Below are 12,778 nucleotides of genomic sequence, written 5' to 3' on the forward strand. Positions count from 1 at the left end.
ACCGCTGGGCCCAGATTTGCTAAAGTGATCAGCACCCAATGTACTGAGCTCCGGCAAACCTGGACTGGAGGGCTTGATTCTGATCTCACTCCGGTGCCAACTGGAAATGGCTCCATTGAAGTCAATGGCCCTGACTTGTAGTTATGCCAGGACAGGGACGGGGTAAGATGATGGCTTAAAGCCCATGTGCACTCCCTTTGTCTGGGTAGGGCCATGCAGGATGCGGATGTAAATTAGAGCAGCCCCTAGGCTGCTCTAAATCTGTGCTGTGTATCCCATGATCCTCAGGGAAGTAGAGGATGACCATAGTGCTAGGCATCCCGGCTATGCCCCCAACACCCTCCCTGAGCTGGATGTTGAGAGTAGGGATAATGTGGTACCTGTATGCCAGCTGCCTGCTGAGGGAAATTCTCAGGGAGGCTGTTACCACCTGGGGATAAGCCTCAACTGAGCTGCCTTCACATCAAAGCAAGAGTAAGCCAGTCCAGAGAGACGAATCCAGACTGACTTCAGTGCTAGCAAAAGCACCAGGCCCTTTAAATAGTTGGAAAGCAAAGCGAATTCCTGGAAGGGGCCTGTGGCAGGGAAACCCCAGATGGGTGGGCACTGGGAGAGCGATCTGGAAAATGTTTGAACCTCCTGGGGTAGTGGGGAGAATGGCTGGGGCTGGACTGGGAGGGGACCAGCGAGCAGAAAAGAAATACCCCTCCTCCCCGCCCACCCCGTGGCAACGGAACTGTCATGCCTATTAATAATGGGGATTAATAATTAACAACGGCTGGCGTTTAGTGAAGCCCTTTCATCCGAACATCCCGTGGGCTCTCGACAAACTGGTTTGCAAATGGCAGGGCTCGATCCTCATTCCCCATCTCACTCCCTTGGCACCGGAGTAAATGTGCTGGTTACAGAGAAGTTAGCAGCCCCCCCCCGCCCCCCCGGCCCCGTACAGGCTGCGAGAGCTCCGCCCGGCGCTGTTGCGTGGCCACCTCTGGGGTGGGCCGCGGCAGCGAGTTTAGGACAGGAAGTGAAGCAGGATCCTGTGTTTCACTGAAACTGCAGTGGGGAGGAAATGCGGTGAGAGGTTTGTGCGTGGCACCACTCTAGGGACCGAGATGGAGTTACGCTGGGAGTGGAGGTAGCTTAACCCAGCGTACGAGGGAGCGAATAGCAGTTTTGAGCAGGTGCCTGGGAGTCAGGACTCCTGGGTTCTGTTCCCATCCCATGTACATCTACGTGGCCGGCGGAACACAGATGGTGCCGAATCTCCGCTTTCACTGAGAGATAAAAAAGAAAACCCCTCAAGGCTACTGAGCTGAGCGTAACTGACCCGGGGGCCGTCTGGGTCTGCAGGGACCCTGAAACAATAACTCAGAGGTGTGGACTCGCCTCTCCCCTCTCCGTTGTGGGGTGTTTATAGACCTGGCTTTACAGAACTCACCTGTCTCCTCCAGCTGAGCCGCACATCCTGTCCAGTGTTATTCCAGCCTGGCTGGCAGGGGAGTTTTCACTGGATTCGTTTTATTCTGCACTGTGCCCCTTCTGGCTCAAGGAGGCGCTAGGTTCCCTCTTGTGTGTCCCATCCATCCCAATCTTGCAGTGACCCCTGCTGGGGGGGGCTAGGAATTGGTGTGTGTCATTCATTCACTGTCCCTCTGGGTCCCTCCCGGGCTACCTGCTGGCTTGGTTACAGATTGGCCTAGATTGCCCACCTATCCCCTTTCCTTAGGCAGCGTTCCCTGCCGGGATCCCTGCTAGGCAGGCTAAGAACGGGTCAATATCACTCATTTTCATTCTCCCCAGGCCCCTGGCTGGTCCTGGCCTCCTGCTTCCAGAGCAGCTCTTCACCCACCAGAGCCCGCTGGGATCTACCCTGGCCCCTGCACAGCGCGTGCAGGGAACCCCGCCTCGACCAGCGTTCTCCGCACAGACGGTTTCGGCGAGTGAGTCTGTTTGTCGGGGAAGGTTGGACGGCGTGCGTTTCTGGCAGCCCTTGCGGCGTTATCCTTCCAGTGGAAACACTGCCGCGGGCTTGGCAAATCCAGCGTTGGGTGCAGAGTGTAGCATAGTTTGGTCCCTGGATTTCCCCGCGGGGGAAAGGGCGGGAGGACGGCCTGGTACGACGGGATATCTGTGGCCAGTTGTGATTGACACTGAATGTTTTCCACCCCCGGGACAGCAGAAACTGTATTTCCTGATTTAAAAGGGAGAGAGCAGCAGGTCGAAACAATGCAGAGAACTGACCATGGCAGAACCCTGGAGGCCAGAATAACCAGGTTGAGGGGCCTCGGCAGAGATGTGGGAGACCCCAGGGCTGGGCCAGATCATGTCAGCGTGACACGGGACGGGGGCCCAGGCCTGGAAGGGCTCTCGGTCAGAAGGGAAATGCTTGGTGCTCCAGGACTGGAATAGCAGGTCTCCCCGGGTTGCGGGAGCGGTGAACAGGACTGGAAGAGAAAGCAGCATTCCAGGGCCGCTCGGAGCCTCGTCAGCTCGTGCGAGTTTGCATCACACCTGCAACAGACCTGCCTGGCCGCCATCCCAGCGCGTGTCGTGTGACCTCCCAAGCTAATCCGGGGCAGCACTTGAAGGAGACCTCCGAAGAGCGCGGCAGGCAGAGCTGCGGGTGATTCACTGCTCTTCCCACTGACTCGTGGCTGAATCAATCCCCCGGCTTGAGATCGTGCAGCTGGAAGAGCCGTCCTCTGTGTGAGCCTTGAAGCCAAGTTCCTGGCTTCTTGCACTTGTTAATCAATTCCATTGCAATCGGACGAGAGTCGGGGCGTTGATCCCAGGGTCCTGCTGGAAAAGTGCATTGTGTCTGCTTAAAATTCTCCCGCTGTATTGAACTCAGCAGTCTGGCATGGCATTACTGTTAAACAGCAGCTGTGCTCCCCCCCGAGAAGTGGCTGCATTTCAGCAGTGGGTACAAGGAGTCCTGTGTGTAGACTATACATCAGTGTGTTAAAATGGTTTGGGTCAGGTATTGAAATGACTAATATTGCTCGGTTTAGACGTGTACTGGAGTTTGCCAGGGAGCAATCTGAGCCTGTGGTTAACAGAATCATAGGACTGGAAGGGACCTTGAGAGGTCATCTAGTCCGGTACTCTTCACTCGTGGCAGGACTAAGTATTATCTAGACCATCCCTGACAGGGGTTTGTCCAACCTGCTTTTAAAAATCTCCAAAGATGAAGATTCCACAACTTCCCTGGGCAATTTATTCCAGTGCCATCCTGACAGGTCATTTTTCCTAATGTCCAACCTAAACCACCCTTGCTGCAATTTAAGCCCATTGCTTCTTGTCCTATCCTCAGACGTTAAGGAGAACAATTTTTCTTCCTCCTCCTTGTAACAACCTTTTATGTCCTTGAAAAATGTTATCATGTCCCCTCTCCGTCTTCTCTTCTCTGGACGAAACAAACCCAATTTTGTCAATCTTCCCTCATAGGTCATGTTTTCTAGCCCTTGAATCGTTTTGGTTGCTTTTCTCTGGACCTTCTCCAATTTGTCCACATTTTTCCTGAAATGTGGCGCCCAGAACTGGACACAATACTCCAGTTGAGACCTAATCAGTGTGGAGTAGAGCAGAAGGATGGTTCTACATTCAACGGATGTCTACAAGCCCCGGTCCAGTCGCTTGGCCCTGATGACTGTGAATTGTTCGGCACTGCAGGAAAAGCCCATGCAACCCAGGGGGGAGAGGCATGATAAATTAAAGCAGCATGGGTGAGTGGTCAGGGCTCTGCATCAGTACTCCAGGGATCTGAGTTCTATTCTGTCACTGGCTGAACTTTGAGCAAGACACTGAATCCCTCTGGGCCTCCATTCGCCATGGGAATAACGGCCCTTCCTTCCTGGGTCTTGTCAATTTAGACTGTAAGCTCTTTGGGGCGGGGCTGCCTCTTGCTGTGGGTATGTCTACACTGCAGACGAAGGGGTTACTGCAGCACCGGTGGGGGTTAATGTAGCTGGCGCAGGTAGTGAGGATATAGCTGCCCCCAGTACAAGGCTGCCAGGGTGTGTGGTTATAACTCAGGAGTCCTGGGTGCTAGTCCCAACTCTTCTGTTGCTTGGGCAAGTCACGGCCTCTCTCTGTTTTCCCTTTGTCTTTTCTCGTGTAGGGCCTGGGTGGTCTAGTCCACAGGCTCTGGGGTCCAAGCTGGGATCAGAGACCAGGTTCTGTCCCCAACTCTGCCTCCGTGCTTTTTGCTGACGCCTTTATCTGTCTTGTCTACTTAGCCTGGAAACTTTTTGGGGCAGAGACTGTCTCTTAATTCGCCTCTCTGGGCCTCAATTTCCCCACGTAGTGGTAGTGAGGCTTATCTCCTTTGCAAAGAATGTGGAGAGCTTCTGAGGAAAAGCACACCGTGAAAGGAGGCGAGATTAACAAGACTGGGACTGCTCATCTTAGAAAAGAGATGACTAAGGGGGGATATGATACAGGTCTCTAAAATCAGGAATGGTGAGGAGAAAGTTAAGGAAGCGTTATTTACCCCTTCATGTAAGACACGAACAGGGGCTCACGCAAAGCAATTCGTAGGCAGCGGGTTTCAAACAAACATAAGGAAGCACTTCTGCGCACAGCACAGTCGGCCTGTGGAAATCATTGCCAGGGGATGCTGTGAAAGCCAAAAGAAGTAGATAAATTCACGGAGGATAGGTCCATCAGTGGCGATTAGCCACGATGGTCAGGGACACAACCCCATCCCTGAACCTCTGATGCCTAGAAACTGAATCTGGACCACTGGGGATGGATCACCTGATAATTGCCCTGTCCTATTTATTCCCTCTGAAGCACCTGGCTCCAGCCACTGTCGGAAGACAGGACAATGAGCTAGATGGACCATGGGTTTGACCCAGTGTGGCTGTTCTTATGTAAGATCTAGGTATTATTATTTTGCTATATGCACGTACAGCGCCTGGCACAATGGGACCCTGATCTCAGCTGGGGCCTGTAGGGGTGACCGTACTCCCAGGATGCAGCTCACAGGGGGCCAGAGGCTCTTGGGGGAGTTTCATAACGTGCCTTTTCCCTTTATGAAAAAGAAAAGGAGTACTTGTGGCACCTTAGAGACTAACCAATTTATTTGTATAGCTTTCATGAGCTACAGCTCACTTTCCCTTTATGTGACTCTTGCCTCTTGTCCGGCAAGGGTTAAATGCCCAGGCTTGTGGTCGGTGGGTTTGCAGGACAGATGAGTCAGGCCAGAGGTGTAATCGGCTCTTGCAGCTGGCGGGTGGTGGGGTGTGTGTGTGGGGAGTGGGGGGGGAGGTTTGTGGTGTAGAAATCAATTGCAGCCTGGCATGGGGTTTGGATCCCTGCTCCTCGCCTCTCTGCCCTGGATCCCAGTACAGAACCCTCCCCTGCCCGCTCTGCAGCTGCTGTGGGGCTGGGATTTGGGTGGAAGGGGGCGGGGGAGAACTGCAGAGGGGGAAGGAAAAGGTGGGGGACGTATAACTGTGCTGGTTCATACACAAAAAGGCAGAAGATGCAGGAAGCAACGTAGTGGAGGGGGAGCTTTTGTCGTCTGGCATCTTCAGGGTCCTGGTGCCGCCTGGTTCCCATGCTGGGGGCCTTGGGAAAGGGAGGGGAGCCAGGCCAGACATGGAGTGGCTGGTGGAACCCACTCCTGCCTATCCCAGGGGCTAAGATTATCCAAGGGGGTCGAGTGATTTACGGGGGCCCAGGTCGAGACCTCTTAAAGGGGTAGGCGCCTTCTGAAAATCCAGCCCCTTTGAGGCGTCTCGCCTCAATCCTCTCGGAATCAAGGCGCCCCAGTTTGACTCCTTGCTGCTGGAAGTCTTGCCTGGAGACTAGAGCCTGGAGGGAGGGCTGCCCCGTGTCGACGGAGCGATTCATCCATAGCGACAGTGCGCTGTGGTTCCCGATGAGCACCCCAAGAGCTTTGCAGGGAGCGGGCCTCGCCGACAGGGGCAGATCGCCAGCCCCATTTTACAGGTGGGGGAGCTGAGATGCGGGGAGGTGACCAGATGCATCCAGCTGGGTACAGGACTGACTCCCAGCCCTGTGCTTTGAAGGACACACGGCCGCTGCTTGCCTGGCATGCCATGGCGAAGACGAGGACTAGCTGTGACCCACTGCAGCTGAGCCCTGACCCTCGTGTGTCTGCTGGTCAGATTCTGCCTCCTGAGGAGCTCAAGGGACAGCACTGAGGGATGCTGGGAAACTGAAATCAAACCCTGAGGGGCCTGATTCCTCTTTCCCACCAGCCAGTTGTACGTGGCTGTGACTTGGTCAGAACGTAGAGAGGCAGTGTGTAGGGCTGGATGGATCTGGGCTCTCTTCCTGGGTCTGCCGCTGACCATGGGCAAGTCCCTTGGCTGCTCTGTGCCTCAGTTTCCCCTCCCACCCTTTGCCTGTCTCTTTAGCTTGTGAGTTCTTTGGAGTAAGCCTCTCGCTGTGTATCTGCACAGCGCCTAGCTAATTGGGGCTCTGAGCTTGATTGGAGCCTCTAGACACTACTGTAACGCAAGTAAAAAACAGGGGTTACTGCAGACTGACATGGGGGTAAGGGAGAGGAGAAGCCAGGCCCCTAGGGGGTCACATGGAGTTTCCCCAGGAATGAATTTGGCTCCTTGAAGCTCTCCATTGCGAGGTAATGCTGTGAACTCTCCGATTTCTGCCCCCAATGGGCTCATGGATGGAAATCCCACAATGCAAATCTGTGTGCGTGCTGAATGGACACGATCCGATGGCCTTGACTGGCCATGTCAGAGGCAGAATATGTCCAAGGGGAAATACGCTCGGTTTCAGGGCAGCGTATGGTGACTGAGATGAAGCGCTGAAACCACAGGCCAGCGTCTTCTAACTCACGTGGTTAACGCTAGGCGGCTAGCACTGTATTTAGGGGCCTGATTTAGCCAGGGAGCCAAGCCACAGCCTCGGCCATCAGCGCCTCGGCAAAGCGGGTCTCTTTTTCAAAGGAGATGAACGCGCCCAGAGCAATTGCCCCTCTGAAAACCAGATCCCAACTGGGGCTTCAGCCGGCCTGCCTTGCCAAGGCTGCAAGGAACAACCACAGCAGAACCTAAAAGGTGCCCCCGGCCAGTGTTTGGGGGGTGGGCATTGGAAGCGGACTCGGCAAATCAAGAACAATCGAGCCAGGGAGTTGAGGGGTGTACCTGAAGCCCTTCCCCCAACAAAGCTGCTACTCCCCAATTATGATAGTACCCCCCTACCCACACACCCCTTTTCCCTACCCCTTGAAGCGCTGGCCCCACCCGCCTCCCTCCCAGCGGGAGTCCCCCAGATCACCCGGGAAAAGGGGAAGCCCCTGCTTAGAGCAAGCAGCATGGGCCCGTGGGACAGCACATGTGTTGCAAACAGGCCAGGGCTCTGCCTCGTGCCTTGGCCCGGAGCTAGGGCGAGAGCGAACGAGCCTTCGTGCCACGGAGGGCGGGGCGGGCGTGGGGGCAGCCAAAGGGGGACGTGGTAACTGGCTTGGAGCAGGAAGAGCGGATCTGTCCCCCTGCGGAAGGCGCCCAGAGAACTGGCAGCTCTGATGGCGGGGAGGGGGGCTGAGTCGTGTTACAGAGTTGGTTGCTGTTTTGAATAAGTCGATGGCAGAGCTGGGGGCTTTCGTTGTCCCGGCCCCCTCCTACTGGGGTGATTAGCTCAGTGGCTATGGGGCTTTGCAGGGGACGCATGGCCCTGCCGTTTCCTTTAGGCGGGGAAGAAGAGGAGGGCTCGGGTGATCTCTCTAAGACCCAGAGGGAGCCTAGGCTGGGGCGGTAGGCTGTGCTGATTGCAGAAGAGCTGGAGCCTTCAGTCTCCATCACCAGCCATTCAGGCGCAGAAAGAGAGAGCGAGGAAGAGGAAGAGGAGGAGGAGGAGGAGGAGGAGGAGAAGGGGCGAGGGGTGGGGGAGGGAATCTGGTCACCCGGCTGGCAATGGCCTGAGCCGATGCCTTGGGAGATCTCGCCCTCCTGCTCCGGCTGCCAAGTTGTGGACCGACCAGCCCTGCCTCCTCGCCACCCTGCTCCCATTCCGCTTGCACAATGCCCGCTGTACGGCGTAGCCCCTTCCTACACTAGGGGGGCTCTGCTGGGGATGTGAGCCGGCGGGCAGGGAGAGCCATTGTGGGGAAGAGGAGCCAGCCAGAGGAGGCCGAGTGAGGCTATGAGGTGTGGGCGACCGGAGAAGGCTCCTCGCTGAACCATGATGAAGACGGAGCCCCCCACCGCCAGCCCCAGCAACAGCAGCAGCAGCAGCCTGAGAAGCGCCTCTCCCCACAGGAACGCCTACGAAGCGGGGATCCAGGCCCTCCGAGCCACAAAGGATGCCCTTGGGGCCGCCGAGAGCGAAGAAGCCAAGAAGGCCAGGAACAAGAAGTATGGGTCCAACGTGCACCGGATCAAGAACATGTTCCTGCAGATGGGGACCGCCCCGCCGGGCGAGGGCACCTGCGACCTGGCCAAGGTGAAGGAGAAGCCCGTCCGGCTCTCCTTGCCCAGGGCCAGCAGCCTGAACGAGAACGTGGACCACAGCGCGCTGCTGAAGCTGGGGACCAGCGTGTCGGAGAGGGTGAGCCGCTTCGACTCCAAGCCCGACAAGCCGGTCTCCAAGCTCCAGGAGACCCGGAAGATCTTCGAGCGGAGCCTTCAGGAGAAGGAGACCACCAACAAGCTCCTGCTGAGGAAGGAGAGGGCCGGCTTCCAGGACAGGAAGCTGGACGTGGTGGTGAGGTTCAACGGGAGCACCGAGTCCCTGGACAAGCTGGACACGGAGGCCGTGTCGCCCACTGTCAGCCAGCTCAGCGCCGTCTTCGAGAAGGCCGACCTGAGGAACAACCTGCACAAAACCCCCAGCAAAGTCGGGCCCCTCAACTCCAAGATCGTCAGCAAGAGGTCCCGGGTCTTCCTCCAGGGCCCGGAAGGGGGCAAGGCAGAAGCCAGGGGGGGCGACGGGCCAGCTCTCCAACTGAGAGCCAAGCATCTTGAGGGCGAGAAGGCCCAACCCAAACCAGTCGCGCCCAGGCCGGGCGAGAAGGACGCCACGGGCCCACGGGCCCAGAGCGTCCAGGAGGTGCGGAAGATCAAGCCGGTGGAGGTGGAGGAGAGCGGGGATTCGGAGCAGGAGTTCGAGGCCGCCGAGCAGGCGGAGGAGACGGCGGCCGAGCAGGACAAGAGCAAGAGCTTGGCGTCTGGGCCCGAGCGGGCCGAGCTGATCCAGGCCGAGGTGACGGTGCACGCGGCCTTGGAGAACGGCGGCCTGGCTGCGGAGAAACACGGCCAGGCCCCAGAAGCGGACGCCTACCCCGAGGAGGAGGGCAAGGCCGAGGGGCAGGAGGAGGCCGACCTGGGCGACGAGTCCAAGAAGGAGGACTTCTCGGAGGCCGACCTGGTGGACATCAGTGCATACAGTGGGCTGGGGGAGGACTCGGGGGGGAGCGGGCTGGACGAGGACGAGGAGGCCGACGGGCTGTACGAGCCCGAGTCGAGCTGCGTGGAGATCCCCGGGCTGTCGGAGGAGGAGGAGCTGGTGCCCAACCGCAAGATCCAGTTCAGCACGGCTCCCATCCAGGTAGGCCGCTGGGCGTCCCCACGCCTCGCCAGGGTGGGCGTAACGGGGCCGGGCGTGCCGGCCAATGGAGCCCTCTCTGCGCCCGCGGGGAGGTGTGAACAATTCGAGACGGGGATGTCATTCCCACCCTGGGGCACATGGTGAGGAAGTGTCAGAGCTGGGATCAGAACCCAGCAGCCCCTAACATCTAGCTCCATGCGCCACCTCCCTCCCCTGCCACCTGGTAGCTCCCTGCCCGGGGATTTTTCCAGATTGTCACGCCATCGTCCTCAGTTAGTATTGGTCCAGCTGGGGTGCGATGCCACTTATCTTGGGCTATGGGGGTGCCATGCTATCTGTGCCAACGTGCTGTCTTTGTGCTGGCACCCATAAAATGCAGCCACTGCTGGGGTGGCTGGACAGCATCCTTCGGGACACACTAGTGCGGGGCTGGGAGTGGGGGAAGATATTGGCCAGGTACAGCAGAGCCAAGCGCTCACTGGGGCGAGAAGTGCCGAGGGGCTATCAAGGGCTAGGCAAGACCGTGGGGTAGGGTCTGGGTTGTCCCCCCACCCCGGTGAAGGTCCGAGCCAGCCCTGCTGCAAATTGACCCAGTGATTCCAGGGGGTGTAGGTATGTGGGGTGCAGGGCTTTAGCCCATTAAGCCACCCCCATTTGGTGGAGCAAGCAGAACCCGCCTTTCTCTTCCGCTGGCAGAGTGTGGACTGGTTTCTGACACCAGTCTGCCGGCCCGGACCCCAAAGCCAAGCCAGGCCTGGGCAGCTGCCGAGGCTGCTGGATTCTCTATAGGCCGGATGAGGCTGCCCCCTGGCATTGTGGGCAGATCTGTGGCATGGGGCGGGCGGGTTGCTGGATCCAGGTGGGGTCTGAGCAGTGTGGGGCAGGAGAACATCCTGGAGATCCCTGGGTACGGGGCCCTCTGAGTCTGCTGTGTATCCCAGGAGCCTGGCTTCTCACAGGGATGGACAGCCTCAGGATAAGGATGAGATCATGAAGCTGGCGAGGAGGGTGAAGGGAGGATACCAGCTGTCTGATCCTACCTCAGGGGAGGCCTTTCCATTGGCATCTGGGTTTAGCCCCCCTACCGCGCTGCTCCTCTGCCCCATTGGGGGCCCGCGAGAAGAGGCTACAATCACCCCAATGCCAGAATCTAATGCCAGATTCCTCTCTGGAGTTACACCAGGGGCAGCATTTGGCCCAGTGCATGTGATTTGGGAATGGGAGCCAGGAGGGCTCGCTTGGCAGGGAGGAGAGTGGATGGATGTGTGTGCATATCGGCAGACACCCTGGTCCATTGCCCATGCCACTGTGGTGCTTAACTGGCCCTCTGCACCCACCCTAGATCCAGGAGATGGGAGCCATGGAATAGGTGCATAATTACACCGCAGCTATGGTTGCGTGGCTGATGAAGTGGTGGGGGATGACTTTCTCTGCAGACCGTTGGCCCAGGGTGCGCCTACCCCCTCCACCAACCCCTTGCTCCTGGATTGAGCTGGGGCTCAGTGTGCGGCTGGCGCGCGAGCCATTCCAGGCTGGGTCTGACTCTGAGGATCTGGGAATCGGTCCGCGAGAGATTCGCTGGCAGGAGCCGGGCAGTGCTGTTATCCATAGGCAGCCCCTGGGTCGGTGCACCTGGGTGGGGAGGTGGGGCTGTGGTGCAGAGGGACCTTTTGCTAAAGCAGAGGGTTGGGTGTCAGGAGAGTCGGGTTCCATGCCCAGCTCTGCCATTGACTTGCTGGGCAACCTTGGGTGAGTTACGCCTGTCTCTGTGCCTCAGTTTCCCTACGTGCAGCGCACGGGCCGTCAGGCTGACTGGGCTCCCTGTAGGGTTGGAGGCTGGGCTTGTTAACGTTTGGGTGGCAGGTGCCAGAGCAGGACGCATTGCTGTCATCCTGGGGGTGTGGGGCCATCGCAAGAGAGGGGGAGATTTGCCCAGTTAGAGGAATAAACTGGGAAGGACATTAAGACTTTGCTTGTGTGGTGTGCCATGGCCAGGAGGAGACCTGGATGCAGATGAGCCCTGCTGGGTTTCCTTAGTGGCCTATCGGGGTAGGAGGCTAGGAGCGTACAGTTGCTGGGCTGAGCAGCGGTGGCTTGTCTTTGCCTTGTGGGCGGTGATTTTGGATTGCACCCCTCTTCTCCGTGTGATGAGTGTCCCAGGGGTTTACTGGGCCCTTCTCCCATTGCTGGCCTTACGGGGACAGTGATCATTGTACAAGCCCTTCTCCCAGTACCTGAACATCACGAATGAAGGCCCTGACTGAGATCAGGACCCCATGCGCCAGGCGCTGTGCATACAGAGTCGGAGTCCTTGCCCTCAAGAGCTCACAATCTAAATAGACCAGACAAAGGGAAACAGACTTGCCCAAGGGTCACCCAGTAAGTCTGTGGCAAAGCCAGGTCTCCTGGGCCCCAGTCCAGTGCTCTGTCCTCTGGACTGGACTACCTGTCTCTCCACTGGCCTACAGTTGCCTGTCATCCATTGTTTGGTGTGTCTCAGCAGCTGGGATCTCTTGGGAGGAAGGACTTGTCATTGGTCATGTCCCTGAGCTAACAGGCATTGGTGTAGTATGTACTCCTCTTCCCCTGTGGGGTCGCCTTCGGGGGGCCGGGGGGGTCCACAGAGGAGAAGAAGCTCCAAGGCAGAGATGTACTGTGAAGGGGTGTGGGGGCAGGGAAAGAGTGGCTAGGTGCCCGGTATCAGGACTCTGCTGATCTCTGGACTATCACGCCCCCTCTCTCCACCCCCGCCCCCCGCCCCCTCGGGTGCAGGAGAAGTGAGAAAGGGGAAGTCTCACCCCCGCGAGATGTGGCTGCTTTCTCGTCATAGCCTCTGAGCAAGCGGGACCGGCCCTCTTGTAGATTCACCCCGAGCCAGATGGGCACGGAAGAGCCTGCGATGGGGAGAGGAGGGAGGGGAGGGGTGACTGCGCCAGCGATCTGGGGCAGGATTTGGGGGTGGGGGGCAGAAACATACATGGTGCCTGTGGGGGGGGGACACAGACGGAGGGAGATGCCTGGGGGGGCATGGCAAAAGGGTCCACTGCTGTCAGCTGGAAGGGAAGTTACCATGCCCCACATCCCCAAGAGGGGCCGTGCTGGAACTGGCAGGGCCCATCCGGGCTCCTGATTGTAGATGGACCACCTGTGCCAGTGGCTTGGAATGCCATACAGCAGAGTGGCGATGCCCGGGGCGATGATGAACTCCCGGGGGCCGGGCCGCTATTTCTGGGCC

General features: G+C 58.1%; 1 protein-coding gene across 1 annotated transcript in view; it reads left to right on the plus strand.

The window, feature by feature from the left end:
- Positions 1 to 7,919: 7,919 nt before the first annotated feature.
- Positions 7,920 to 12,778, plus strand: part of PPP1R9B (protein phosphatase 1 regulatory subunit 9B) — a 45,931-nt gene continuing 41,072 nt past the window's right edge. The window contains exon 1 of the mRNA XM_077806468.1: positions 7,920 to 9,543. Within this exon, the coding sequence (XP_077662594.1) occupies positions 8,179 to 9,543 (1,365 nt within the window). The 5' untranslated portion in view covers positions 7,920 to 8,178. The remainder of the gene's footprint in view (positions 9,544 to 12,778) is intronic.

The sequence above is a fragment of the Eretmochelys imbricata genome, chromosome 27 (genome assembly GCF_965152235.1).
Source record: "Eretmochelys imbricata isolate rEreImb1 chromosome 27, rEreImb1.hap1, whole genome shotgun sequence".
Classification (NCBI taxonomy): domain Eukaryota; kingdom Metazoa; phylum Chordata; order Testudines; family Cheloniidae; genus Eretmochelys; species Eretmochelys imbricata.